The 25,413-nt window shown below is 33.8% G+C and overlaps 3 protein-coding genes and 1 long non-coding RNA gene across 8 annotated transcripts; all 4 read left to right on the top strand.

Annotated features, from left to right (window-relative positions):
* The first annotated feature begins 181 nt into the window (after positions 1-181).
* tmem223 (transmembrane protein 223) lies at positions 182-8,642 on the top strand. The gene is given in 2 exon segments (NM_001003594.2): positions 182-780; positions 8,258-8,642. Coding segments are annotated over 2 exon segments (747 nt in total). The 5' UTR covers positions 182-332; the 3' UTR covers positions 8,557-8,642.
* On the top strand, positions 3,475-6,989 carry LOC141379877 (uncharacterized). The gene is made up of 5 exons (XR_012396811.1): positions 3,475-3,936; positions 4,512-4,571; positions 5,350-5,464; positions 5,729-5,840; positions 6,756-6,989. It is a non-coding gene; the product is annotated as an uncharacterized lncRNA (long non-coding RNA).
* A 1,155-nt stretch (positions 8,643-9,797) lies between the features above and the next one.
* fosl1b (FOS like 1, AP-1 transcription factor subunit b) lies at positions 9,798-15,933 on the top strand. The gene is made up of 4 exons (XM_009295436.5): positions 9,798-10,925; positions 11,134-11,379; positions 13,915-14,022; positions 14,101-15,933. Exons 1-4 carry the CDS (start codon positions 10,815-10,817, stop codon positions 14,236-14,238), a joined length of 603 nt encoding a protein of 200 aa, XP_009293711.1. The 5' UTR covers positions 9,798-10,814; the 3' UTR covers positions 14,239-15,933.
* Positions 15,608-23,506, top strand: fibpb (fibroblast growth factor (acidic) intracellular binding protein b). Of its 5 annotated transcripts, none has more exons than NM_212861.2 (11): positions 15,608-15,812; positions 16,212-16,299; positions 16,853-17,051; positions 17,196-17,322; positions 18,023-18,123; positions 18,351-18,484; positions 19,372-19,480; positions 19,559-19,622; positions 21,859-21,945; positions 22,044-22,141; positions 23,194-23,506. In NM_212861.2, exons 2-11 carry the CDS (start codon positions 16,221-16,223, stop codon positions 23,261-23,263), a joined length of 1,068 nt encoding a protein of 355 aa, NP_998026.1. In that variant the 5' UTR covers positions 15,608-15,812; positions 16,212-16,220; the 3' UTR covers positions 23,264-23,506. The 5 variants fall into 5 exon arrangements, with proteins under 5 accessions (NP_998026.1, XP_073790510.1, XP_073790512.1 ...); XM_073934409.1 differs by having other exon boundaries at positions 15,635-15,710; XM_073934411.1 differs by having other exon boundaries at positions 15,635-15,812; positions 18,335-18,484.
* Positions 23,507-25,413: the final 1,907 nt, after the last annotated feature.

Genomic DNA, 25,413 nt, shown 5'->3' with positions numbered 1-25,413 from the left:
CAACCTAAGTACTTTTCAACAAGATGCAAGATTTAAAGCAACTATAAAATTTTAAATAATAAGGAAGAAAAGATTATCTATTATAATTAATAACGTACAAACAATGGCCTAAATGTAGTAGCCCACTTGTATATGGCGTTTTAAACAAGGTAAACTGGACCAGTTGCATTTGGACTAATGAGGCAGCCGTACTTGCAAAAAGAACAAACATGGCGTCGACCTGTTAGCCGTACTTTTCAGCATGTTGAATAATATAAGATAACTGGCAAATAAACAGCAATGTATCCTGGTTAAAATCACAGTATTTCGAAACTATTCGTTTTTATTAAGTCATGGCTGTTCAGCACTTGTTATTCGGCGTAAGGCGTAGCTGTACATTTATTTTAGCTTGTCGGCGGACAGCTTTCCAGTCTTCAAGAGCGTTTACCTCTATTTATACTCAGTTTAAAGTGACGGATACTAAAAACATCTTTCGTCCTCTCGTTTTCCCAGTGCGCGTGGCTTCAGCGTTCACCTTCACCTCCGCTGCGGTCGCGAAGGACGTGCTGCTGTTTGAACACGACCGGACGCGCTTCTTCAGACTGCTGGCCATATTCTGTGGTGGTCAGTTTCTGTTCTGGGCGTATTTGGGCCATTTCGCTTTCACAAGTCTAAGAGACACAAGGAAATACAGTGAACCTCAGAAGGTCAGAACTGAACTGGGGGGGTTCTTCAGTTTTGATATGAACCTGGGCTCAAATGCCTGGAGGTATGGATTCACTTCTGGATGCCTGATCATTGGTAAGACTCAACTCTGCATCGGACATTCACAAATTCAAGATATTTTGATAATAAACATGCATTTTATTGTTATTGTGAATGTTTATAATTTGAAGTTTTAGAATAAATGTTAAGAATGTTAATATTATCTGCACTGATGTTCCTCACAGCATCAAATGTTTGACTTAATTGGCCAGATGAATAAATAATAGTAATTTATAGTAAATAGCATTTGTAGTATTTTAATAGTGTTGTCAATTGATTAATTTAAAATTCATTTATTCATTTTCCTTCGGCTTAGTCTCGTTATTTATCAGGGGTCACCACAGCAGAATAAACTGCCAACATATCCAACATATGTTTTACACAGCGAATGCACTTCCAACCGCTACCCTGCACTGGGAAACACCCATTCACTCTCACATTCACACACTTACACTACAGCCAATTGAGTACATTCAGTTCACCTATAGCACATGTTTTTGGACTGTAAAGGAACCCACCCAGAGGAAACCCACACAAACACAAGGAGAACATGCAAAAGCCACACAAAAAAGCCAACTGACCCAGCCGGATCTCGAACTAGCGACCTTCTTGCTAAACACTGAGCCACTGTGCTGTCCCTTAATTGAATATATATACACAGTCTTTATAGACCATGAGTACACGCATATTATGTAAATGCAAACTTTTGTTTTGAATGTGATAATTTGTTTGACATCACAAATTTTTAAGCATACTTTATTATTGTATATTATAATGTATAATACTGCTTATATTATAGTATTACAACACTGTTAATGAATTCTACATACTGCAGCTGTAGTATTAACTAGTGAACTGATAAACTGTAATAAAAACTGTAAACTCTGGTCTAGTAAAATAATAATATATTCATTCATTCATTTTCTTTTCGGTTTAATCCCTTTAGTAATCTGGGGTCACCACAGCGGAATGAACCGCTGCACATTTTTTATGCAGCGCATGCCCTTTAAGCTGCAACCCATCTCTGGAAAACATCCACACACACTCATTCACACACATACACTATGGACAATTTAACTTACCCAATTGACCTGTACAGCGTCTTTGAACTGTGGGAGAAACCGGATCACTCGGAGAAAACCCACACAAATGCAAGGAGAACATGCAAACTCCACACAGAAATGCCAACTGACCCAGCCGAGGCTCGAACCAGCGACCTTCTTGCTGTGAGGCAACAGCACTACCTACTGCGCCACTGCGTTGCCAATAATAATACAGTATTGGGTCATTTATTTACATATTAAATTACCATGTGTTATTACAGCATTTATATACACTGTAAACGATTTCTGTTGTTTTCACGGTATTATACTGCATTTCTCAACAGTTGTTTACTGTATAAGCTGTGCACAGTGTGTTACTGTATATATTGCTGTTTTCACAGCATGATAATGTATTCTCAACATTTCCATACTGTGAACATGATTATCAGTATGCTACTGCAGATTTTACAATGAATTTTGGGAAAAAATCAGTTACTGTGCATCTAAATACAGTACTGCAAATGACCATGAAAAACTCTACACACACTTTATATTATTATTATTATGTTTATTTTATTTTTTGACAAAGTATTTTGTGAAGAAAAATAAAATAACCAGTTTCTTCAGACTGTTCAGTGCATAAAGCTGTCCCCTGGTTTTCCATATTTGGGTGTACTGCACCTTAATTTTATAAGGTTAACATGAAAATATTAAATCATTTTTAATCAACATAACTTTGTGCTTAACCAAAACGTAAACTGGAACAAAAGTAATTGATTCATGAAACCAAAGTCAGCTTAAATGTCATAATGACCAGCCTGCTTTAGACGGATTCATGAGGTTAGGGCACTCGTCATCACCATGGAGGTCACATATCTCCGCATTTTCAAAACAATATTTTAAAATACCCACCATCTCTATAAATAAACCACAGACTTGAGTTTAAAACAACTACATTCCCGCATGAAAAACGGTTAAAACTAAATTTCATAACACATTCATTATAGAGCCATCTAAGACTGGGGGAAGTCTCACATGTCTAGCCGATTTTAACCTCGTTTTGCCGGATACATGAGTGATGATGGACACCCTGGAGGTCAGAATCTCAGCTATCGGCAAAGCACGCTTAAAATTTACACATGATATCTATAAATAAACCACAGATTTGAGTTTGTAAGAACTACATTCTCGCATGAAACACTGTTAAAATTTCATTTCGTGACATATTAAACGCAATATTTATAATATTAGCTGGGCTTTCTCATCCGCCATTACCATTTGCTTGTTGATGTGAAATGAATTCTGGGAGAAAAATATATATATATATATATATAATTCTCAAAACACTTCAAACGAACTTTATTCGTATTGTCAAGGTCAGATATATGTAATAATTTCGCTGGTAAAATGAATAAAAAACAATGTTACTATATTGTAATCAATATCACGTTTGCACTGGTTCGGTTCAGCACTCGAGCGACTCTGAATCGTATTGAACCGAATTGAACCGTTTGCTCGGGAATTATTTGATCACACGTGTTCACAAGCACACTCAGCAATATGCAATTAGTGTATAATTAGTGTATAAATGCGTGTGGCCAAGCAGTATAACGAAATAGTAATGAATCATATACAACAAGGAATCGGTTTTAGGCGGATTCGATTCTTTACTGTTCACTAAGGAGCCGATTCATAGAACCGAACGGACACGACTCGACATGCAGGCAACGGCTCTCCTAATTTGAAATTCACCTGTCGTCTTTCATCCAGCGAATTCATCCTCGGTAAGTGTTTTAAAGTCAAATTCTGTCCGTTAAAGGATTGTTTTGTATATATTTCTGTGTATTGTGTGTGTAATTTAGAAGAATTAACCAAGTGACATTAGTTGTAGGTTCTTATGTTATGTCACGCTATCCGTTAACAAACGGTATTTTAAACAAGAAATAACAGACGCCAGGCGGTCATTGTAGTGTTTGCGAGGTATTAGATACAGTGAGTTTATCTTGAGTGAGTTTTTGACCATACGTTAAGTTACCTGAAAAAAAACATAACTTTAACTTATTGTAACTGCATTAATGCATTCTCTATTTCAGTACAACACTGAGATGAAGGCGAAGTCACCATGAAAAGTTAAACCTTTACCGTTAAGGTAAGCTCTGGTCTTCACATAGTCATTATGACTAAGCTATCATTATGGTAAAATTTTTCAACTGTAAGTCAGTTATTTAAACTAAACTCATAATGAAATGAGTCTTAACTGTTTTATTAAATGGAGCTGAAAATTAAATGCAGTTGAATTATTTTAAGCTAACTTTAATATTAACAAAATACATATTAATTGTCTATTTCTCAATAATGTCAATGAGCTTGATGTATAGTGTGTCATTAATTGTACATTTAATTTTTGATGTTCAGGTGTACCTGAGGTGAGTGAGTGTACGTTCTGAGTACACAGATATAAGCCAAAGTCATTATCACTATATATATATATATATATATATATATATATATATATATATATATATATATATATATATATATATATATATATATATATATATATATATATATATCCATCCTATTCTAAGAGAAATTGATGGGGTCAGGGAATGATTTGTGTACAAATGTATTTTAACCTTATACAGATTGGTATGGTTGTACCATAGATTTAGATTAATTAATGTAAGTCTTATTTTACTCTTATTATATTTATCTGTTTTTCAGCTACAGTAATTGATGTTGAAAAACTGATGCTACCAATCACTCCTCACTTGATTATTCAAGGTAATGTTGATGTCTTCCTCATTTTGATTAGATTTTTAAATGTCAAGTTGTTCACAGATTTGTTGTGAGGAGTTTCATGTACAACCTTTTTTTCTTCTTCCAGCAGTTCCTAAGATAAAAAAAAAATCTGGTGTTAAAACAGCCACGGCTATGCTATTTGCCTACCAAGTGCTGAGTAAATATTAGACAAACATTTTTTTCTATAACTGTTGTCTTTGTGTTTATTAGCAATTTTACTGGGCGTATGTGTTTGGTTTTTTTCAAGTTTAGTTCAATATGTTATTTTATGCTATTCATTTTTGTCTTAACATGGATTGCATGTTGAAGCTATCATTTTATAGTGGGAAAATGTAAAAGAGAATCACTGAATACAACGGCATAATGATTCTGCTTGTTCAAAGAATATACTTGATTTAGTTTTCCTCAAGCGACACATCAGTTTTTATGACTATTGCTTGACACTTGAATTGAAGGGACAGTTCACCCCAAAATGAAAATAATAGCATCTTTGGGATCCTCCACTTGTTTCAAAATAGTTATATATTTAATTTGTTCCGTTGAACACAAACTCGTATTTTTTAAAGAAATTTGGTTCAAATATGGATGTCAATAGTTACTGGTTACTAACATTCTTCAAAATATCTGCTTTAGTGTTTAACAGAAATTCAAACTAGTTTAAAACACGTAAATAGTGGCAAAATAGTAAACTATTCCTTTAAATATTTTATTCTGAGACTTATTTATATGTGTCTTGTCTTTTGTCATATTGTCCTTCTAGCCCAGATTGTGATGGACCTGGAATGCGACACCAGTTACTCTTAAGACAAGAACCGAATAAAGCACAGATGTGGAGGGATCTGCAGCCAAACTAACTGGAGGGAAGGAACCTTTAGGTAAAAGCACCTGCTTTATTTAGATCTGAAGTATTTTATTTGACATAGAGATTTATTGTTTTAATTCTAATTTAAAGCAAACAAGGTTGAGCACCCCTGGTCTAAAAGCTCAAAAATGCTGTTTCCGTGATAAGGTTAAATGTAGTTGAGAAATAGTTTCATTAGGATCAATGCTTAAAGTAAACATTTTCTTCTCTCTGTAGACCAAACATGTTTACTATCCCTCACATTTTAATAAATTGTTTCTGTTTTTGTTTCTTACAGTGTGGGTGAACATACTACCTGGATGTCCAACAAAGGCTGCACAAGAGCTCATTTGATAGCACATATTCTGTCCTGTCTACATCTCTGATGACCTGGAAGTGCTTCGACATCAGTGAGTAATACATCTTTATATTGTCATGCATACAGGATTTCTGTAAGCTTAGCTTTAATGTTAATTTCTAATCAGCAGTGACTGTTTTAAAAAATTAAGTATTTAAATTATTCTCAACGTTTTACTGATGCTGTGCACAGTAACGTTATGATGATTTAGTTTGAGGAAATGTCACTAGAGGGTTTGTATAAATAAATAAATAAATTGTATGAAATGACTCGATAAAATGTTTATTTGTCTTGCTGACATGCCATCACTGCTGCATATTGAAATACAGTAATATAAATTGTCAGCAGAATATTACCACAAACATTTCATGAAGTAGGCTAGACTGCTCTTTAGTTCTCTACTCAACTTTAACACATTTCCTCGTGTCGCTGAGCCTCTCTGCAGATTTTGCCAAAAATGAATGCTTAGTGATTACTTTGTTTTATGCAAACCAAATATCAGTAACTCATCATTAGCATTATTTAAAAAAATCACCAACGGCTTTCATGTTCTCTTACGCAATCTTATCTGTAAGTTAGAAGTGGATTTATACGTGTTAAAAGCCTAAAAGTATTTAATTAACATTAGTCACGTTAAATTAGATTATTTTTATTTATTTAATTTTAAATATGACTATCTTAAAGTGAGAATGAACTGTGTTCACCCCTCTTAAATCCGTGGAAGCACTAGTAGTGTGATCATGGAATCAGATATTCGAGCTATACAGAGTCGGACATTAAGTTAAGATGAGACTTTATTTTTTACACACCTGTGTGGACACCTGACTAGCAATCTTCAAGAACAATGCCCGCTGATCTTTATATATATAAAAACAACAGTGCAGTGTTTCGTTTCTGAATGAATTAAATGGTTTGAGGGATGATTAGTTTTTACTTCAGTGATTGATATTGCTGGTCAATTTTGCAGGATCATCAGAAGTGCTGCTGCCCTATTTCACTGTCCCTTTCCACATCATTTGGCCTTCATCATTTCCTGTCTTGTAGCAGTATTTTCACCTGTTTTTAAAATTGTAATAATTTTTGATGCATTAATTGTTGACTGGTTTTAATGATCAATTGTTCATTAGTGTTCTGTTGCTTTGTTATATTGAATTATTGCTACTGTTTTAGCATGGTTTACACAATAAACCTTTATTGTGAAGTTAAAGTTTCAGTTTCTTTATTTTTCTTGTATTTCTTGAACAGGTAAAATAACACTTGTGCAATTTTTGAAAATTTTTACCCATTATAAAGTAGCACTATTAAATAAAATAAAATAACATTTAATAACTGTAAAATACTATACAGTAATAATAAAAGTAACGTTAAAATACCGTAGTTCTTCATGGTAAAAATGTACAATAAAATACTGTTTTCAGTTTTGCAGTATGTGTATCACTACTGTAATTGGTGTTACAGTAAAAATCAACAACAGTAAAATGATGTATTACATTTTACAGTAAATGTAATACTAATGTAATTAGTATTACAGTAATGTTACTGTTTTATGAAATACAGCAGCTACTGGATAATTGTTGCCAGTAACTTACTGTTAATTTAACAAGAAATCGTTTACAGTGTAATTACCACAGTAGATAAAGTCAAATACTTTATTATAATATGTTTAAAAAACATTATAGTATGCATTATAATTTATAACCATTTTACAGGTTAATGCCTATGACATACACAAAATATTGAATGTAAGTGTTTAATAATTAGAAGTCATGACTAAGGTCAGACATTTTTTGCTATTTCTGCGCTAAATTTTGTTAAAATTATGCGTATTTATGCGCAAGGATTTTGGGGGTATCATGATAAAAACTTTAATGTATGAAATAAAAAGTAATACCTTTACTTAATTACCTTAACTTTTATTTAATATTTACAATACAAATCCAATTAGATCCACTTTATTTGGTAAACAAAGCAAGTCTCAGTTTACAAACTGTATTGTAAATAAACCATATGAATATTTTCATATTAGTCAATAATATTACTGTAATTAATTTAAAAACTGAATAAATATAAATTTACATGCATTTGCACTGGTAGATAAACTGAATCAATGATCGGCTAAAAATCTGCGCAATCTGTACACACAGATTCCACGTGGGCCTTGCCATAACCTTTGACTAATCTAATAACTCATAAATTAAAAAAAATGTAATTAATGTAAGCTATTTGTTGCCCTTTGTATGTATGCATTAGCATTTATCAGTGAGATAAGACCTTAATGCAGTTAATGCACAAAACTCTAGAGTTCTTTGTTATACTTATTAAAGCAGCCCCTTTTTTAGCTAATGCCAATATCATGTTAATACAATACAGTATGATAAAACCCTCAGCAGTTATCACAAGAAGAAAATCTTTTTTTTTAATTTATTCTTTTTTCCAGCTCTGTAAATTGTTAGTTGTCTGTTGTTGCAGGTGGAGGAATACTTGCTTTGGCATTATTGTTCAGCCGTCGCTCTGTCAGTCGTGTGATTCTGCATAAAGGAGGTGCTAAAGTGAGCGTTTACACACAGTCTCCACTGGGACCCCAGAGATCTCACCACTTGACTGTGCCTTTGAGTCAAGTAGCCTGTTATGCACACAGGCAGGAATCCCATTCATTTATCCCTCTGAAAGTCAAAGGGTACAAGTTCTACTTTCTTCTGGACAAAGAAGGGACAGTAAACAACCCTAAACTCTTTGACATTACTGTTGGGGCCTACAGACCCTTATAATATGTTCTTCATGTGTTTCTGCAATCCATCGCTAATTGTGTCAAACATCTGCTGCTCTAAATGATGAATAAAGTGTATTTTTGTCTAAAATATGTGCTGACAAGCTTATTATATTTCTGCCATGACACAGACTTAGTCATTTCTTTATTACAAATCTGGGTTAAATTAAGATAAAAATAGTTCTTGCTTCTTTTCTCTTTAGCACTTATATGTGGTTTAATGAATAAAAATAAATAAATAATAATTATAATTATATATAAAGTGCTCAGCATAATTGAGCACACCCCATTTTTAAAAGGAATATTTTTATCCATTTCTCAGTGAATATAGGCAATGTATTTTGGTGCAATTAAACAAAACAGATTTATTAAACAGATATATTTATAAAATAATATTTCAGTCACCAAACATATTAAGAAATTAAAAGGTAATACAATTAAATTGAAGCAAAATATTGCAAAAAAAAAAAAGTACAACCTACACAATTTCAACAAAATTTTTACAATTTTTTGGTTCTCTTGATTTTTTTCTTTTTAACATTTTTCTACAACACATAAATTTGGATGTACTCATTTTTTGGACTGTTATCATAAGTTAGATAAGCTCCAGATTTGGCTTCAGCACAGACTAATCTAATGTATATGCACAAATAGTTTTCTGTAGCTTCCTATAAAAGATATGAATTTAAAATATAAATATAGGTTTGTGAGGGGTGTACTTGTATATTAAGCACAGTATACATGAAGTCAGAATCATTAGCTCCCGTTTGAATAATTTTTTTTTAATATATTTCACACATTTTGTTTAACATAGCAAGGGTATTTTCACAGTATGTTTGATAATATATTTTTTCTTCTGGAAAAAGTCTTAGTTGTTTTAATTTTAGCTAGAATAAAAGCAGTTTTAATTTTTTTTTAAATCCATTTTAAGGTCAAAATTATTAGCCACTGTAAGCTATTTTTTCAATGGAACAAACCATCATTATACAATAACATGCCTTAAAATGTCACTTTAAGCTGTATAGAAGTGTCTTGAAAAATATCTAGTCAAAAGTTATTTACTGTCATCATGGTAGAGATGAAATAAATCTGTAAGTTATTAAAACTAATATGTTTAAAATGTGTTGAAAAAAATGTATCCGTTAAACAGAAATTGGGGGGAAAAATAAACGGGGGCAAAAAATTCTGATAATATATATATATATATATATATATATTAGAATTTTGTGTGTGTGTATATATAGACACATACATACATGTAGTTCAAGATCTGTATTTAAAATAATGTTAATCATCAAAATATTAATGGTCATATAATGGCCCTGCATATTGGTCAATAACATTGTCTATAACAACGCCAATCGGTATATGCGAGAAAAAAAATCATTCAACAGTCTGAAACCGACAGAACTGAGCACCGACATAGTGTTCACAAGACACTTTTAGGTAAATTGGTGTTGATGATATCAACATATAGCCTAAAATACAGTAAAATTAGAGTTTTACCTCAATCAGACAATAAATATAAAAAAATTGAACACTTGAATACGTTTTATGAATAAATTTGATGTTATTTAAATTATTATAAAAATGACAGAAACTTTTATTACACAAACTACAGGAACATTACAGAAAAAGTCATGCCCCGATCGTCAACTACACTGCAGTATATACTTCTCATGAATTGTATTGTAACATATTTCTAAATAGACACCAACCAGCCACGAAACAAGATATAAGGGATGTATGTTTTTTTTAACCACAAGAGTGATTCACTGATGTTTTACGACTTCGCTTATTCATGCATTTCAAACCCGCAAGTCACCTCGTCACAAGATGTTTTTAATTGAAACTCAGCATGTATCGAGAGCAATAGACTCGTGCCTGTCATTCACAACCAGCATAGATCAAACCTATTGACTATTACTTAGTTTGTGAATTTGATGTTAGCGACAGTTAGTTGGCGCTGTTGAAGCTCTTTATGATAAGTAATGGCCATTACAGAAGGGAATTTAAGAAGAGAAAAGGCGGCACATTGGAAGTTGGAAACGACAGATCCTTCATGGGAGGAGGAGAAAGAGTGGGTGTGAGGGGGCGTAAGGACACTGAAGAAAAGCTGCAGCACGTGTTTTGGTTTATTTTATTCATTATTCTCTCTTATGGATTTATCATAGCTTTGTCATTTTACCGAATTTGCGTTGTAGGCCTGTTAGAATGAACTGAATTAGTTTTACGTGAATTTAATCTAACAGAAATAATATGAAATTGATCATAATGAATCACAATGAACGAAGAGAGTCGTATTATGATTCCCGGATTTCTCCAGCATGGATGGAGCATGAAAACTCCTCGAATCTTCTCTTAGCTCCGGTAGGTCATTAAAAGTTATTTATTCAGCTTCAAATAATTGAAATAGAAGAAATGAAACAGAAAAAAGACGTTTAATAACCTGTGTTTTTATTTGTAATTCTTTAACTGTATTTTTAACTAACTATTTTATCAAACATTTGTAAAATAACTTATATTAGTTATTACTGTTTATTTTAATGTGTAATTTTATTTTATTGATAATTTGCAGAATGACACTGAGGACTCTACGTCCAGCCCAGATCTGGATGTCATTACATCTTCGCCAGATCTCCAGTGGTTTCTGCAGTCTTCTATACTTTCCCAATCAGAGACCACCATGGGCACATTTTCCTCATTCCTACCCACCAGCACCACCATGTTCAACTGCCCCTGTTTGTCACAGTGCTGCAGTCCAAACCCGTCCTGTAATGGAGCAGTGGGGGACAATGCAGAGGGCCATGATGATAATAAGCATGTAAGTTCCTGATCATTAAAGATTATGTTCAGAGTTTATAATGCAGTAAATATTGAAAGTGAACTTGAGGGGTTCTGGTGATTCATTCATTTTTGGTATAAGAGTGAAATGACTCACACCTGAATCACAAAGGGCCAGGAGGAGTGAGTCAGTGCTGTAGTATTTGAGCGGGAATCTTAAGGCGCAGGCTCAGATGAATGCCACTGTCATTGGTGCCAGTGGATGACTAACAGGAACCAACTTATTTGGTTTTGGGTTCAATTGACATGAATATGCTTTCTGGTTATCTTCCATAAGATGGCAGCATCACCTTGTAAGCTTGTTTCCATAAAGGAACACTCCACTTTGTTTTTAAAATAGGCTAATTTTGTGACTCAGTAAGTTGACCTTACTTAGAAAAATTGAGGAAACCGATTGCCTTAAAATTTCCAAGTAAAGTAGTGTATTCATTTTAAGTGAGCATAACTTAAAACAGTTTGTATTTACAACTTCTTAATAAAGTGAACTTCAGTACTGTTGAGTCAAAATAATTAGTTGTTTTAACTTCTTATTAGTGTTCACATTACTAGGAAAATATTAGGAGGCCGTCTGACTTAAAATTTTCAAGTAAGCTGAACTAAAACATTTAAGTAAAGTAAAAAACACATACCTCACTTACTGACTGACTCCCAGGGTCGTTTAGATCAAAGTTGATAGCCGTGCCATGTTGGTGTTTGATAACATCTTATTTTTACGGGGTGGGTCATTAGCCCAACGCTCAACTCCCAACCTGGAGGACCAGGACATTCACACACATACACTACGGACAATTTTAGCTTACCCAATTCACCTATACCCGCATGTCTTTGCACTTGTGGGGGTAACCGGAGCACCCCAAGGAAACCCACACGAACACGGGAAGAACATGCAAACTCCACAGAGAAATGCCTACTGACCCAGCTGGGACTGAACTAGCAACCTTCTTGTTGTGAGGCAACAGCACTACCCACTGTGCTGCTATAAAAACAAATTCCTACACTTCTAAAACTTTTTTGTATTGTAGCATCTGCGTACTGCAAAAAACAAAAACAATATAACATTTTAAAACAAGTTTTTCAGCCAAGGTTTAATATAATAAATAAATAATATTATATAATATTATTTATTTATTGTTATATAAATATTATTTTATTTATTATTATTATTATTATTAATATTATTATTATTATATTGTTTTATAATATAATTTATTATATAATCATATCAATATAAAATGTATTTATGTATTTTAATATATTAATATATTTATAAATTTTGAACATCAAAGAATTGAAAAAGCTCTCAGATTTGTTATGCTTACGTCTGATTATGGTCAAGTTTTAATTTTTTCACCTGTTTCCTCAGTTCCTTCATCACCATTCTCCATTATTAACATGCTTTTGATACATGACCACTCAGAAGTTGTAAATACATACTAGTGTAAGTCAAGTTTACTTGAATTTATTTAGTTTAACAACTTAAAGTGCTAAAAAGTTGGGATTACTTGTTTAAATATTGTAAGGTGAACAAACTTATTAATAAGTTAAATGCACTTAATGTTATTAGTGATAACAGCTATTGCCTTCTACTTTGTGTAGTAAGACTGTAAGAAAATCAAAAGTTGCTATATTCAAGTCTGATATGAACTATATAATCTATCAAGGAACTTTGATGCTGTACTATGGCTGCAGCAGGCGCAATGATATTACACTGATTCTAGCGGATGGTGCGAGTGAAGGGCTTGCTGCTGGAGACTATTTTCAGATGGTACAACAGCAACTTTCTTTGCTCAAAATGCAAGTAGCCATTGACTTGCATTCTAGGAAACACCAAGGACCGCAGCTTCAGCTAAAAACTTCTGTTTGACTGAAGAAAAAATGTATATCTATCACGAGTAACCTGTCTCGAGGATGGATAAATTAAAGGTTTTTTTAAATAAAATAAAAATGACCCCATAATGTTCTCTCGCTCTAGCCATTTTTGTGTATGTGACTTTTCATCAATCAGATGAACACAGTCAGAGTAGTTTTGGATTTCATCCTGGGTTTTGCTTTGCTGTACAATGGCTCTTTTTTGAAGCTTCCAGAAGCACACAAATCTATCGCAAAACTAACCCATATGACACCAGGGGGTTACCGCATGTCTTATGAAGAGGATTGATGTGTTTTTTAAACCATTTAAATCATTTTATAATCATAAACTTAAACTCAGTGGCTGCCGAATGCGCATTCTTGACCACTTTGGCTGACCTCTGACTAGGTGTTTGATGTAAAGCAAAATCATAGACCTGTCTTGTGTGGTAACCAATTACCACAACGTTTGTTTACCAGAGAAGACTTCGATGAACAAGACCAGTTGGCTTGCCACTACTATAAAAAATTATACTGAATATTACTTTTACGCTTTCAGTTTTCATTTTTTAAATGAGCTATTCCTTTAACAAAACATCTTCATTTTAGTGTGAACTCTCTCTTTAAATGAAATTAGTCTAATAACATTTTTTTATTATTATTACAGGTGTCCTCGGAGGAGCTTGAGAAAATAAGGATCCGCAGAGAAAGGAACAGGGTAGCAGCTGCCAGATGTCGAGATCGTCGTCGGATGCTTATAGACACTTTACAGAATGTGAGTAGGGTTTTTAGTTGTGCTATATTATAACGAAACCTGTGTATGTATGTTCTGAGCCTGTGTTTTCTTTTACAGGAGACTGATCATTTGGAGCATGTGAAGACGCAGCTGGAGGAAGAGATTGCCACACTTGAAAGGGAGAGAGAGAGGCTGGAGTTAGTCTTTGAGGCTCACGGGCCCATCTGCAAGTTAAAAAACCCAAATCCAGAATAAAATGGATGCTGGTCATGTTTAGTGCTGAATCTGCTGGTTCAGATCAGCTCTGTATTATATAAAGCAATAGGCATATATTTGTGAAAGCAATATGTTCAAATAAATGTCAGTTATACTTCGAGAATTATTATCTTGCATGCATAATTTGTTTTGTTTTTTTATGAATAAAGCATAATAAACCACATTTTCAAATGGTGTTGCTCTATCAAAGGTCTATCTCCAGTAAGGTACAAGCTTTTTATTTGTTTATCTATTTATTTTATATAGTTCGAAAGTACATTTAAAGATTGCATTTGTTAGATATTGTAACAATAAATATACAGAGATTTTAATTTACTTCTATGATAGCAAAGTAGAATATTCAACAAATATTAGTCTTTAGTTTCTAGAGAAATCAGTAGTACTGGTTTCAAGAAACATTTTATTATCAGTGTTGGAAATGGTTTTCTTAATATTTCATAGAAACATTTCAATCCCTAATGAAAACAATTTATTCTCTATAAAATAAAAAAAATAGTACAGTAATATTAATTATTAAAACCATTATTCTAAAGTAAACTGAAGATTCACTTTAGCATGTCTTAAGACCTATATGCAGAAACCCTATACCTTTTTTGTTGATATATCTTAATTGAAACATTTTTATTAATTGAAAGCTAGTGCTAAATAAAACTAAAAGTATTTTTATGCCAGAAATAATTTAGTAAAAATGTTCTCATTAAATGTACTTTGGACTTTAGACTTTGGACTTTAGTGTTGTGTTAGACTTTGGTCTTTATTGTTATCTTACATTTTGCTGAAGTTACTTAGTGGCCGACTTAAACTAAAAACATTGTGGTTGTCAGACAAATACCACAATAAACATATATACTATATCTGAGGGCGAGGCAGTGGTGCAGTAGGTAGTGCTGTCGCCTCACAGCAAGAAGGTCGCTGGGTCGCTGATTTGAACCTCGGCTCAGTTGGCGTTTCTGTGTGGAGTTTGCATGTTCTCCCTGCCTTCGCGTGGGTTTCCTCCGGGTGCTCCGGTTTCCCCCACAGTCCAAAGACATGCGGTACAGGTGAATTGGGTAGGCTAAGTTGTCAGTAGTGTATGAGTGTGTGTGTGGATGTTTCCCAGAGATGGGTTGCGGCTGGAAGGGCATCCGCTGCGTAAAAACTTGCTTTATAAGTTGGTGGTTCATTCCGCTGTAGCGACCCCGGAATAAAAAAGGGACTAAGCCAACAAGAAAATTAATGAATTTTATATCTGAATTAGGTTCGTTCTTCGTAATTTTGTTGAAGTAATATATTTTCCAGAACTCTATGCAGTGTTTATTCCCTAGCTGTAGGTGGCAGTCACTCATTGATAGACGCTCGATGGCGCTGCATTATCGCTCGATGGTAAATGTAGTTTAGTTCTGGTTAAACCAGATCCACAAGACTGCGAGCACCTTGACATCATCCTTTCCTGCCATTTACAGACAACTCATGTAAATTTACACGGGCGTAAGAGATCATAAACGGCCTGATAATATTTGATAGCAGCACGGATTGACGCGCGTAAACAAACCTGCACGTGCGTGTTTGGAAATGTAAGTGCGCAATAAGCTCAGCTCTCAGATGCGTCGCCGTAGATGCCACTTTCTGTTTTAACCTCAGCTTACGACTTCATTGACCGTCTTTTCAGTTTTTTAAAACGTATATAAAATTACGGTGAGTTCTTATTGGTTTAATATAACGTTAGTTTATGTATTTCAAAAATTAGAACATCTAACAAACACTTTTTATATTATATACTGTCAAGCAGGTGAACAGTACACTTTCCCTAAAATGTTCTGTTTGGTTAATTCATCAAAGCAGCTATTATCATCGTTTGTGTATTAAAAAAAAATTTATATATATATATATATATATATATATATATATATATATATATATATATATATATATATATATATATATATATATTCATTCATTCATTGTTTTTGTAGAAAATATCCATGGAGTTGGATGTGTTTGTGGGGAACACCACTGTCCTGGATGAAGATATCTACCAACTATGGTTGGATGGACATTCAGGTTAATATTTTTTGTTGTTGTTGTTGTTGTTGTCCAAATGTTGTTAATGAGCTTGTCAGGTTTAAATTACTACTGATTTGTTATCATAATAATAATTATATTATTATCAACGTAATAATAATTTACAATCGATTTTTTGTCATATTTTGTCCTTTGTCATCAGAACACATGGTTTGAATATTAATGGAGAACTGTTGACTCACTCGCAAGTAAATGCTCAAGGGTATGATTGGCAAACAGCAATGAGTATTGAAACATTTTCAATAATTCAGACTGCAATCAGTTTGAACCTGTTCATGTTTGTTTGACAGCTCATAGATTATAGATGGATGCTGATGATTTAAATTAAAAACCTTAATAAATACTCCAGTAGATATTAAATGATCTGTGATATTGATCTTCTGTTGAGGTGAAGTTTACCCACTACAAGTCACAAATTCCTCTTCCTGTCATTTTTTTTTATATTAGCCTGAAAGCATTGAGTTCTGAAATGTGAAAGGATGTTTTTATAGTGTAGCGTCTCTGTTGGTGGAGATAAACTCTTGTTGAACAGTTTCAGATGTAGTAAGGCAGCGGATGGATGCAGGTGTTTTGCTGGAGTGTGAAGCCAGTCCTGATGTTCTGCAGAGCGATACCATAGACCAGTTCAGAACATTCCAGATGTGTGAGCGGCTCCTTCAGTCTCCTTCAAAAGTGGCCAATCAGCTTCTCTTCCAGATCCCTTCTGACCAGCAGGCCATGCTTATCGAGAGGTCTGTGGTCCTGCCGATTTGCATCTGTTTTCTATTTTTTAATGTTGTTAGTTTTTGGCAGTTGTATGACTCTCTGTTTTTTTTTTTTTTTTCGTGCATTGTCAGTGTTTTGATGATTTGTTTCATGCTATATTTGTCCTGTAGGTACTATGAGTTTGACAGTGTGTTTGCTAGAGAGGTACTGGGTAAAAAACTCTCCAAAGGGACCAAAAAAGACCTGGATGACGTCAGTGCAAAGACTGGAATCGCATTGAAGAGCTGTCGGCGACAGGTGCTGCACACACCCGAATTCTGAATGGCTCGTTAGGACAGGACTAATATTGTATGCTAAGCAGTTACATGAAAATGTGGACAGAGTAGAAAACTTTAGTATGTTAAATAGTTAATGATAAACTAGTAATATAACCTAGATTTTGTATTAAATAGATACAGTCTTTGATTACCGGATGTTCAGTAGAAATTAAAAAAGTTATTTGAAGGTATTACATTATATTAGTAATGAGTGTATATGGGTATTTCCCAGGGATGTGTTGTAGCTATTAGGGCATCCACTGCGTAAAACATATGCTGGATGAGTTTGCAGTTCATTCCGCTGTAGCAACCCTGAATTAATAAAGGGACTAAGCTGAAAATAAAATGAATGAATGAATTATATTTGTCAACCCTTTAACTTTTCCTAGATTCTGCTGTATTTTATCATCCTATCCCATTTTAATGTTTTCCCATATTTCTCTCATATTTTTTATCTTACTATGTAAGGTGTCAGTACCATACATCCTTCCTGCATGAATATGTACACTCCTTCTACACTCAAATGCTATGCTTTAGTTTTATTTTGGCTTGAATGCACTTTGAAATTATAATAAAAATGTGTTATGGCTAGAATAGATACATCTGAAGGTTATGAGAAATGGTCATACGCCCATAAGCAAGGACATGTATTGTTTTAACTCTTTCTACCATCTTCTCAGTTTGACAATTTCAAGCGCGTGTTCAAAGTGGTTGAAGAGCTGAAAGGCCCTCTAGTGGAGAACATACAGCGTCACTTTCTCCTGTCGGATGATCTGGCAAGGTGAGACTTTCACACCTGGAGCCAAACAAAGGATTTATTCTATCATTCTCTTACTAGTGGTAATGAGCAGCTGTAACACCCACTGAAAGACTTATTTCTTATGCTTGATAAGGCTGATCTTCAAACTTATGTTTCTGTTTTGTTCTCCTCCATCCATGCACTCTCTCTTCTGTTCCTGACACACCTCTCCACTTTCCTCTCACTGATTCAGCCATGTCTCTCTGCAGGGATTATGCCACCATTGTATTCTTTGCTAACAGCCGTTTTGAGACAGGGAAGAGAAAACTACAGTATTTGTCATTCCAGGACTTTGCCTTTTGTGCTGGTCAGCTCATAAGCTACTGGACTGTGGGGGCCGTTGGTAAGAGCGACTTCATAAAAACACACGACAGACTTATGTAGTAGTACCCAATGGGATAGTTCCCCCCAAAATATTCAATTTCACTTCAAGTTTATTTGTAAAGCGCTTTTTACAATAATTATTGTTTCAAAACAGCTTTACGAAAGGTGCAAAATAATACATTACAACAAAATTAAGTTCAAGTTACTATCAAATATAAGTTATTATATCTAAGCATAGTTAACCTGCAGTTTTGTAGTATATAGGTGATGTCTACGTGTACATGTGCAATGAAGTGTATTAAGTGTATGTTTTGTCCTTAAAATTCTCTCTTCACAGGCCTTGGATCCCATATAAATGTACTCGTTATTTATTTGCCTTCAAGTGGTTCCAAACTCATTTGAGTTTTATTCTTATGTGGAACTCAAAAGAAGATATTTTGAAGAATGTTGAAAACCGATAACCATTGACATCTATAATAGGAAAACAAATACTGTGGAAGTGAATGGTCACAGTTTTCTGCCAATTTTCAAAATACCTTCTGTTCAGCAGAAGAAAGAAACTCAAACAGGTTTGAGACAAAGAAAGGATGAGTACTTTTAATTTTGAGGTGAACTACTGCATTAAGAACCAAGCATATGTCCCTGTTTGCACCATGTATTAACAAGTGTTTTAGTGATCTGATCACAAGTGTGCAGCGAGATACCACCTGGTTTACTACTACTAAATCACATTATAGTGAGTGTTTTTTATGTGCAATAGTGAATGGCAAAAATTTAAACAAGCTGAGAGGTGATGTACAGTATGACCATTTTTTTTTCGGAGAAGATTAATGGTTGAAGGTTTCACAAAACAAAAGATCTTTGAAAGGTGATAACATTCTTGTTTTCTTTCTGATACTTTCTCAGACAACATGATTGAAGATATGGACGTTGATCTTGAAAAAGATTTTCTACATGACTTGAAAGACTTGAAGGTCTTGGTGAATGATAAGGACTTGCTGGACCAACACAAAAGGCAAGCAAGTTAATTGCCAGATGTAATGGTGTGGACATGTGCTGTTTCTAACATTTCTTTTCTCTTTGCCAACACTAGTTTGGTGTGTGGACAGCTTAGAGGGAAAATAAAAGTCTTTAATGAGATGGAGGCCAGTTTTAAGGTGAGCAGCATGTTTTTTTAATTGTAAAGTCATATATAGATGATGATTTTAAATATATTGGGAATAAAATAAATGCAAAGATCAAAAGTGCCAGCAACAAGAATAGAGCAGTTTTAAATAAATGATTTTCTTTTAAAAAAAATTATTCTTTCATCAAGTGATCCTGAAAAAAGAATGGTAAAGGAACACTCTTTTTTTTGAAAATAGGCAAATTTTATTTCCCCTGCAGTTTAATTTTAGTTTAGCCATTTTGAAATTCATTCCACTAATATTCAGGTCTTTTGGGGGCAATTTTAGCTAAGCTTAGCATTAATTATTGAATCAGAATAGACCATAGCGTTGCACTCAAAAATGTTCATATTTAAAGCTTGGCTATTCTGTGGTTACAATGTGTACTAAGACTGATGAAAACTGAATAGTTGCTATTTTCTAAGTTAATTTGGCTTTGAATTATACCAGGGTTTCCCCATATTAATCAAGCAACTTTGCTGCTGTATTATGGCTGAAGCAGGAACAATGATGTTACACAGATTCTGCTGGTGCAAGTGTTGCGCTTGGTGATGGGGAGTATTTTCATGCACTGTGAAATATCATTGTGCCTGCTACAGACATGGTGAATCTACAAAGGATGGTACAAAACACAAAATGGGTCAGTTTAGTTTCTAATCACAATCTGGTATTGTAACACTAAGAAATAACATACATCAGTATAAAATACATAGTTTTATAATCTACAATTTACAGTATTTAAAAAAAGCTATTCTAAAAATTTAAAAAAATCTGAAATTAGGCAGATTTTAGGAAATCTGAGATTTTGATACAGTAAGATGAGGGAAAAGTTAATTCTAACCTCTAATATAAAAGAATAAACATAAGACTTCATATCTTTAACTATAATATTAGACTGAGCTCTTGTAGCTATAGCTCAGGGCTCTAGATTAATTCCTTCATTCATTTATATTTACATACATATACAGTCGAGGTCAGAATTATTAGCCCCCCTTTAAATTTTTTTGTCTTTTTTAAATATTTCCCAAATGATGTTTAACAGAACAAGGAAGTTTTCACAGTATGTCTGATAATATTTTTTCTTCTGGAGAAAGTCTTATTTATTTTATTTTGGCTAGAATAAAAGCAGTTATTAAATTTTTAAACCCCATTTTAAGGTCAAATTTATTAGCCCCTATTAGCAAATTTGTTTTTATTTTTCGATAGTCTACAGAAAAAAACATTGTTATACAACAAATTGCCTAATTACCCTAACCTGCCTAGGTAATCTAATTAACCTACTGTAGTTAAGCCTTTAAATGTCACTTTAAGCTGTATGGAAGTGTCTTGAAAAACATCTAGTCAAGTGTTATTTACTGTCATCATGGCAAAGATAAAATAAATCAGTTATTAGAAATGAGTTATTAAAACTATAATGTTTAGAAATGTGTTGAAGAAATCTTCTCTCCGTTAAACAGAAATTAGGGGGGGGGGGAAATAAACAGGGGGACTAAGACTTCAGGGGGGCTAATAATTCTGACTTTAATATATATAATATATAATTCATGAGAGAAACACACACAAGCAATTATTGAGTTTTGGTGGCATCTTGAACAAAAATCTTTAAAATGGTAAAACATGAAGCATGCAAGAAATGTTGCCTTAGTGAGTGAATGAATTCAACAGCTAGGCCTATGCATGGGATATACACATATTCCAGTCAAATACCAAAACACTACAAACCCTTGCTTCCCTGTCAAATGACAAAAAAAACTGAACACTACAACTGAACACTACATGTCCCAAATTGTGACAAGAGATCGGAGCAGTTCCATTTTTTTCCTATCCCTAAAGGCTACATAAGAATCAAACTGAAAAATTATCCAAACTATTTTTTTGAGCTAGATGCTATTAGTCTAATCTATGCTAAGCTAAGCTAAAAGTGCTCCTGCCGGACCCGGAGATCTGACTGAATGGATTATAAAATGGTAAAACTGATCAACCTTATCAACTCCTATATCAAGTAAAATGGGCCAAAAGATTGGCCCAAAAAAAATTCCAAAAGACTGGAGTGTTCCTTTAAGCAGGACAACTGTTTTCAGCAATATAAATGTGTAATAAGCACAAAATCACCCAAGACTGGAGTAATAATGTTAAAAATTGCAGAAATAAATGACATTTTAAAATATATTGACATATTTATTTACGTAGAACTATGTTGATACATATTTTTGCTTGTTAATTTCAGAACTTGTCAAGAGCTCTAGTTAACATTGCCTCAAAGCTTACACATGCCAAAGATGTCCGAGATCTGTTCATTGACCTTGTGGAGAAGGTAATGCACTGTACACAAACTGCACAGGATGAGGTGATATTTGTCCCTGCATTGTCTCAGGCTGAATGTGACAGAATGATTATGGCTTCTCTTCTCAGTTCATTGAACCGTGTCGTTCAGATAAATGGACAAGTGGAGACCTCAGACTTTTCCTCACACACTACAGCACCTCAGTACATACACTAGAGGCTTTCAGGTTAGTATTTATGTCTATATGTTAGCGCTTTTTAAAGGGAACTTGTAGGTGAATTTTTTTTCTTTTTTTTTAGTAGAACATTTAAGAAGATTTTTAGTCAAAGTCAGCTTAGTTCTCAATTTAGCCACAAGTACATGGCATACTGAGAACCAAAATTGCATTACTCTCAGACCCTAGGTGCACAACAGATAATAATACATAAAGTACAATTTAAACAAAAGAAAAATTACAATAAACACAATAACACACATAATATAATCTAAAAAATATAAGTAAAATACAAATTGTATAGAATTACAATTAAGGGCACATGGCAAGAAGTGCAAACCAGAGTTGTGCAATTGCAAACAGTATGTAGTGCAAAAAGCTTGCAAGTATGATAAAGTGTCAGTGCCTTAATATTATGCAAGGAGAAAGTATGAGGTAACTAGCAGTCCAATGTTACACAAATTTAATGATGCAGATCTGTAAGTGTTTTTAGAAGAAACTATGGTTTTTAGTGATTCATAAAATTCAAGCAAACAACTACAGGCATTTTGAGAGACAAAAAATTAATACCTGTGGTCCCTAATAATACATGGTAATGATACATTTTATGGGATGAAAGGATCAGTCTGTCTAATATACAGAATTTTTATCTACATTCATACTATTCACAACATTATTGCCTGTAAGCCTCAAATGGCTCGGAATGATAAACTAAGGAAAATTATTGCATTTTGTATTATTAATAATGGGAGTTTTGATAACAAAGTAACGCCATTGCCTAATTAATCATTACATAAACAAACTGGTGAATCTGTTGGGGGTATTTTTTGTCAAATTTGTCCATTCTCTAAGGCTGTAGATAAGAGCTGTTAGTAATGTTCAGTTTGTTTCGAAAGATGTGAATGAAGCAATGTATCAATCATTCAATTTAGCCCCAAGTATTTAATTAGTTTTTCCTTTATATGTTTTCTTTTTCGCTAGTACTCATTTTGTAAATCACCAAGGACCAAAATGTATTTATTTTTAAGTGAGCAATTTTAATATGAATTTTTTTTTCTATACAGGCATCAAGTAATATGGGACCGATACATGGGTGTTATCAAAAGCTGCATCCTGAAAATGTACCATGACTAAAACACATGCTGCTAGTTATCGTGACCAAATTTCCCCTTTATAAGTAACAATACAGTTTCTCTATGTTTGTAAGCGTTATTCTTTTCTCTTTTTTTATTTTATTATTTTTACACTTTTTAGCAATACAGTTGCACTAATACAGTTGCACTACTGTTTGTAAATGTTTCTACCTCAGCTCAGTTTATATATATTAACGTATTCTTCTTGTATAGTATAAGTTAAGTAAACCTAGTTTTCCACAAATCTGCCTTTTTTTCCTGTTTCTCAAAGTGGTCATTAGGACAGTCCTGTTACTGATTATGCAGGGTAATAGTAGCAGCATGGGGTCTTCAGTTGGCTGGTCAGCTCTGCAGTGGATGGATGAGGAGACACTTTTACTACCTTATAAAAGGCCTGACCTGGGACAGCTGTCACCCTCTACAAATGGTCATGGAAAATTCTTGCATAAACGTCCTCATGGGAACATTCCCTGCTGTTTCTGAAAGTAGGCTGCCTCTGTTGTTTCCATCAAAGCCATTGTCTTAATGGTGCTCAACCTTCTTTGTGTAATGAAGACGCATGATGTTTCTGGCATCGGCTAGTGTTTTACAGTCAAAACAGAGGCCTGGCCTTCTTTTTTTTAACTTTTTTTTACCCTGTCTGCATTCCTTTTCGACACCCCCTAGTAAATACCCAGCAGTGTCAGACACAAGCAAGCTTGATCAGTACGAAAGTTTACAAGGCAGAGTGAATTAAAAATGGGAAGTAATTAAGGATTTGTCTAACAAAACCCAGATGGATTGTTTTGCCGCCGGACATGATTTAGTTTTTTTGTTTGATGAATTTTAAGATTTACTCCAGAAAGCAGAAATTTATGTCATTTGTGGGCTGAAGGAGAAACATGGCAGGAGGGTGAAGGGTGGCAGAGGTGCAGGAGCCAAACGGGACTGGGTGGAGGGGAAGAAGTGGGACGTCCTAGACTCCTTACAATAGCATTACACCTTTCCTCACATTCATAATACACTTCCCAACAGATTTCAGTGCCTAGGTCTTGTTTGTGCTCTGCTATATGCTGCCAGAAAGAGATATAAGGAGACTTTGAGACTGAAGAATATAGCAAGAAAAGTAAGTGTTCAGCCAAATTTATTTGAATTGAAATGTTTTAAATCCAGCAGAGAAATGAATAATCCAAGTGAGAGAAAACATGCATGAAAAAATAGTTTTCATCAGTCCTGGGATCTACTGCTCAAAGTTTTTTGCAGCTCTGATGGAATGTTTTAATTAGTGACATAAAGTTGTTCAGTTCTTTGCTTTTTAAAAAAAAGGAAACTTTAGTCCTACTTGACTACTTTGGGCTTTAATTCTCCCTATTAACAAACCATTAAGTATGTTGTTTGCCTCAGTAATCTTCCAGTTTGCGGTTTATTACCAGTTATTAAGGTATTATTTACACTGTAAAAAATTATCGCTGACTATTTTTTTTGTTGAATCAAATGAACACTTGTAGTCATCTCCACGTACTTCAGTAAAACTGACAAAAATATTCAATCAAACCTAAATAACTTCTTAAAATTACGTTAAAGTATTATAGAAACATTTGTTTTCATGACTTTGTGTCATATTTTTTTGTGTAAGATTAAGGATGTACTATAAAATCATGCAGAATACATACTATATGTGCAAATAAACAGCCAGTATATTAGCAGGTAATGAGCCACAAGTTAATAGTGAGACTTCAAGTGTTACCAAACATTGTAGCTGATGATTACTGACCAAGCTGGGGGCTTGTTTATGGAAGGATCTGAGTGTGTATAGTCATATCCTGCAGAAATTTGCCATGTCTGTCTCCTTTCCAGAACAAACAGTAGAGCCTTTAGAAATCAATGGAAATTCGAGTCTGATTATTTAAGGACCATAACTAATGTGCTAAATTAATTTTAGCATTAAAGAGTAAAGGTAAACATGCAAATAAGTCTGAAAATATTTGAAACTATACAGGAAAGCACACACACAAAACAAATATTGTGCCGCTTCTTCAGGCTAATCTATTTAAAATGATCTAAGTCAACTCAATTGCTGCATTTTTTTAAGGACAACTTAAATGTTTCATGTTAAATCCGCTGAGATTTGTAAAAACAAGTTAACTTTGATTAGAGTAGTTGTGTGGAACC

Source organism: Danio rerio, chromosome 21 (assembly GCF_049306965.1).
Source record: "Danio rerio strain Tuebingen ecotype United States chromosome 21, GRCz12tu, whole genome shotgun sequence".
Classification (NCBI taxonomy): Eukaryota; Metazoa; Chordata; class Actinopteri; order Cypriniformes; family Danionidae; genus Danio; species Danio rerio.
Note: the sequence above shows the minus strand (reverse complement) of the source record. Positions and strands in the feature narration are given on the sequence as shown.

Excerpts from the sequence above, each read along its gene's own strand:
- fibpb (NM_212861.2), top strand. The coding sequence starts at position 16,221 with ATGGAGTTGGATGTGTTTGTGGGGAACACCACTGTCCTGGATGAAGAT. Across the intron at positions 18,124-18,350 it reads CTGTCGGATGATCTGGCAAG|GGATTATGCCACCATTGTAT; the intron begins GTGAGACTTTCA and ends GTCTCTCTGCAG. Across the intron at positions 19,623-21,858 it reads AGATGGAGGCCAGTTTTAAG|AACTTGTCAAGAGCTCTAGT; the intron begins GTGAGCAGCATG and ends TGTTAATTTCAG.
- fosl1b (XM_009295436.5), top strand. The coding sequence starts at position 10,815 with ATGAAATTGATCATAATGAATCACAATGAACGAAGAGAGTCGTATTAT. Across the intron at positions 11,380-13,914 it reads GCCATGATGATAATAAGCAT|GTGTCCTCGGAGGAGCTTGA; the intron begins GTAAGTTCCTGA and ends TTATTATTACAG. Across the intron at positions 14,023-14,100 it reads TTATAGACACTTTACAGAAT|GAGACTGATCATTTGGAGCA; the intron begins GTGAGTAGGGTT and ends TTTCTTTTACAG.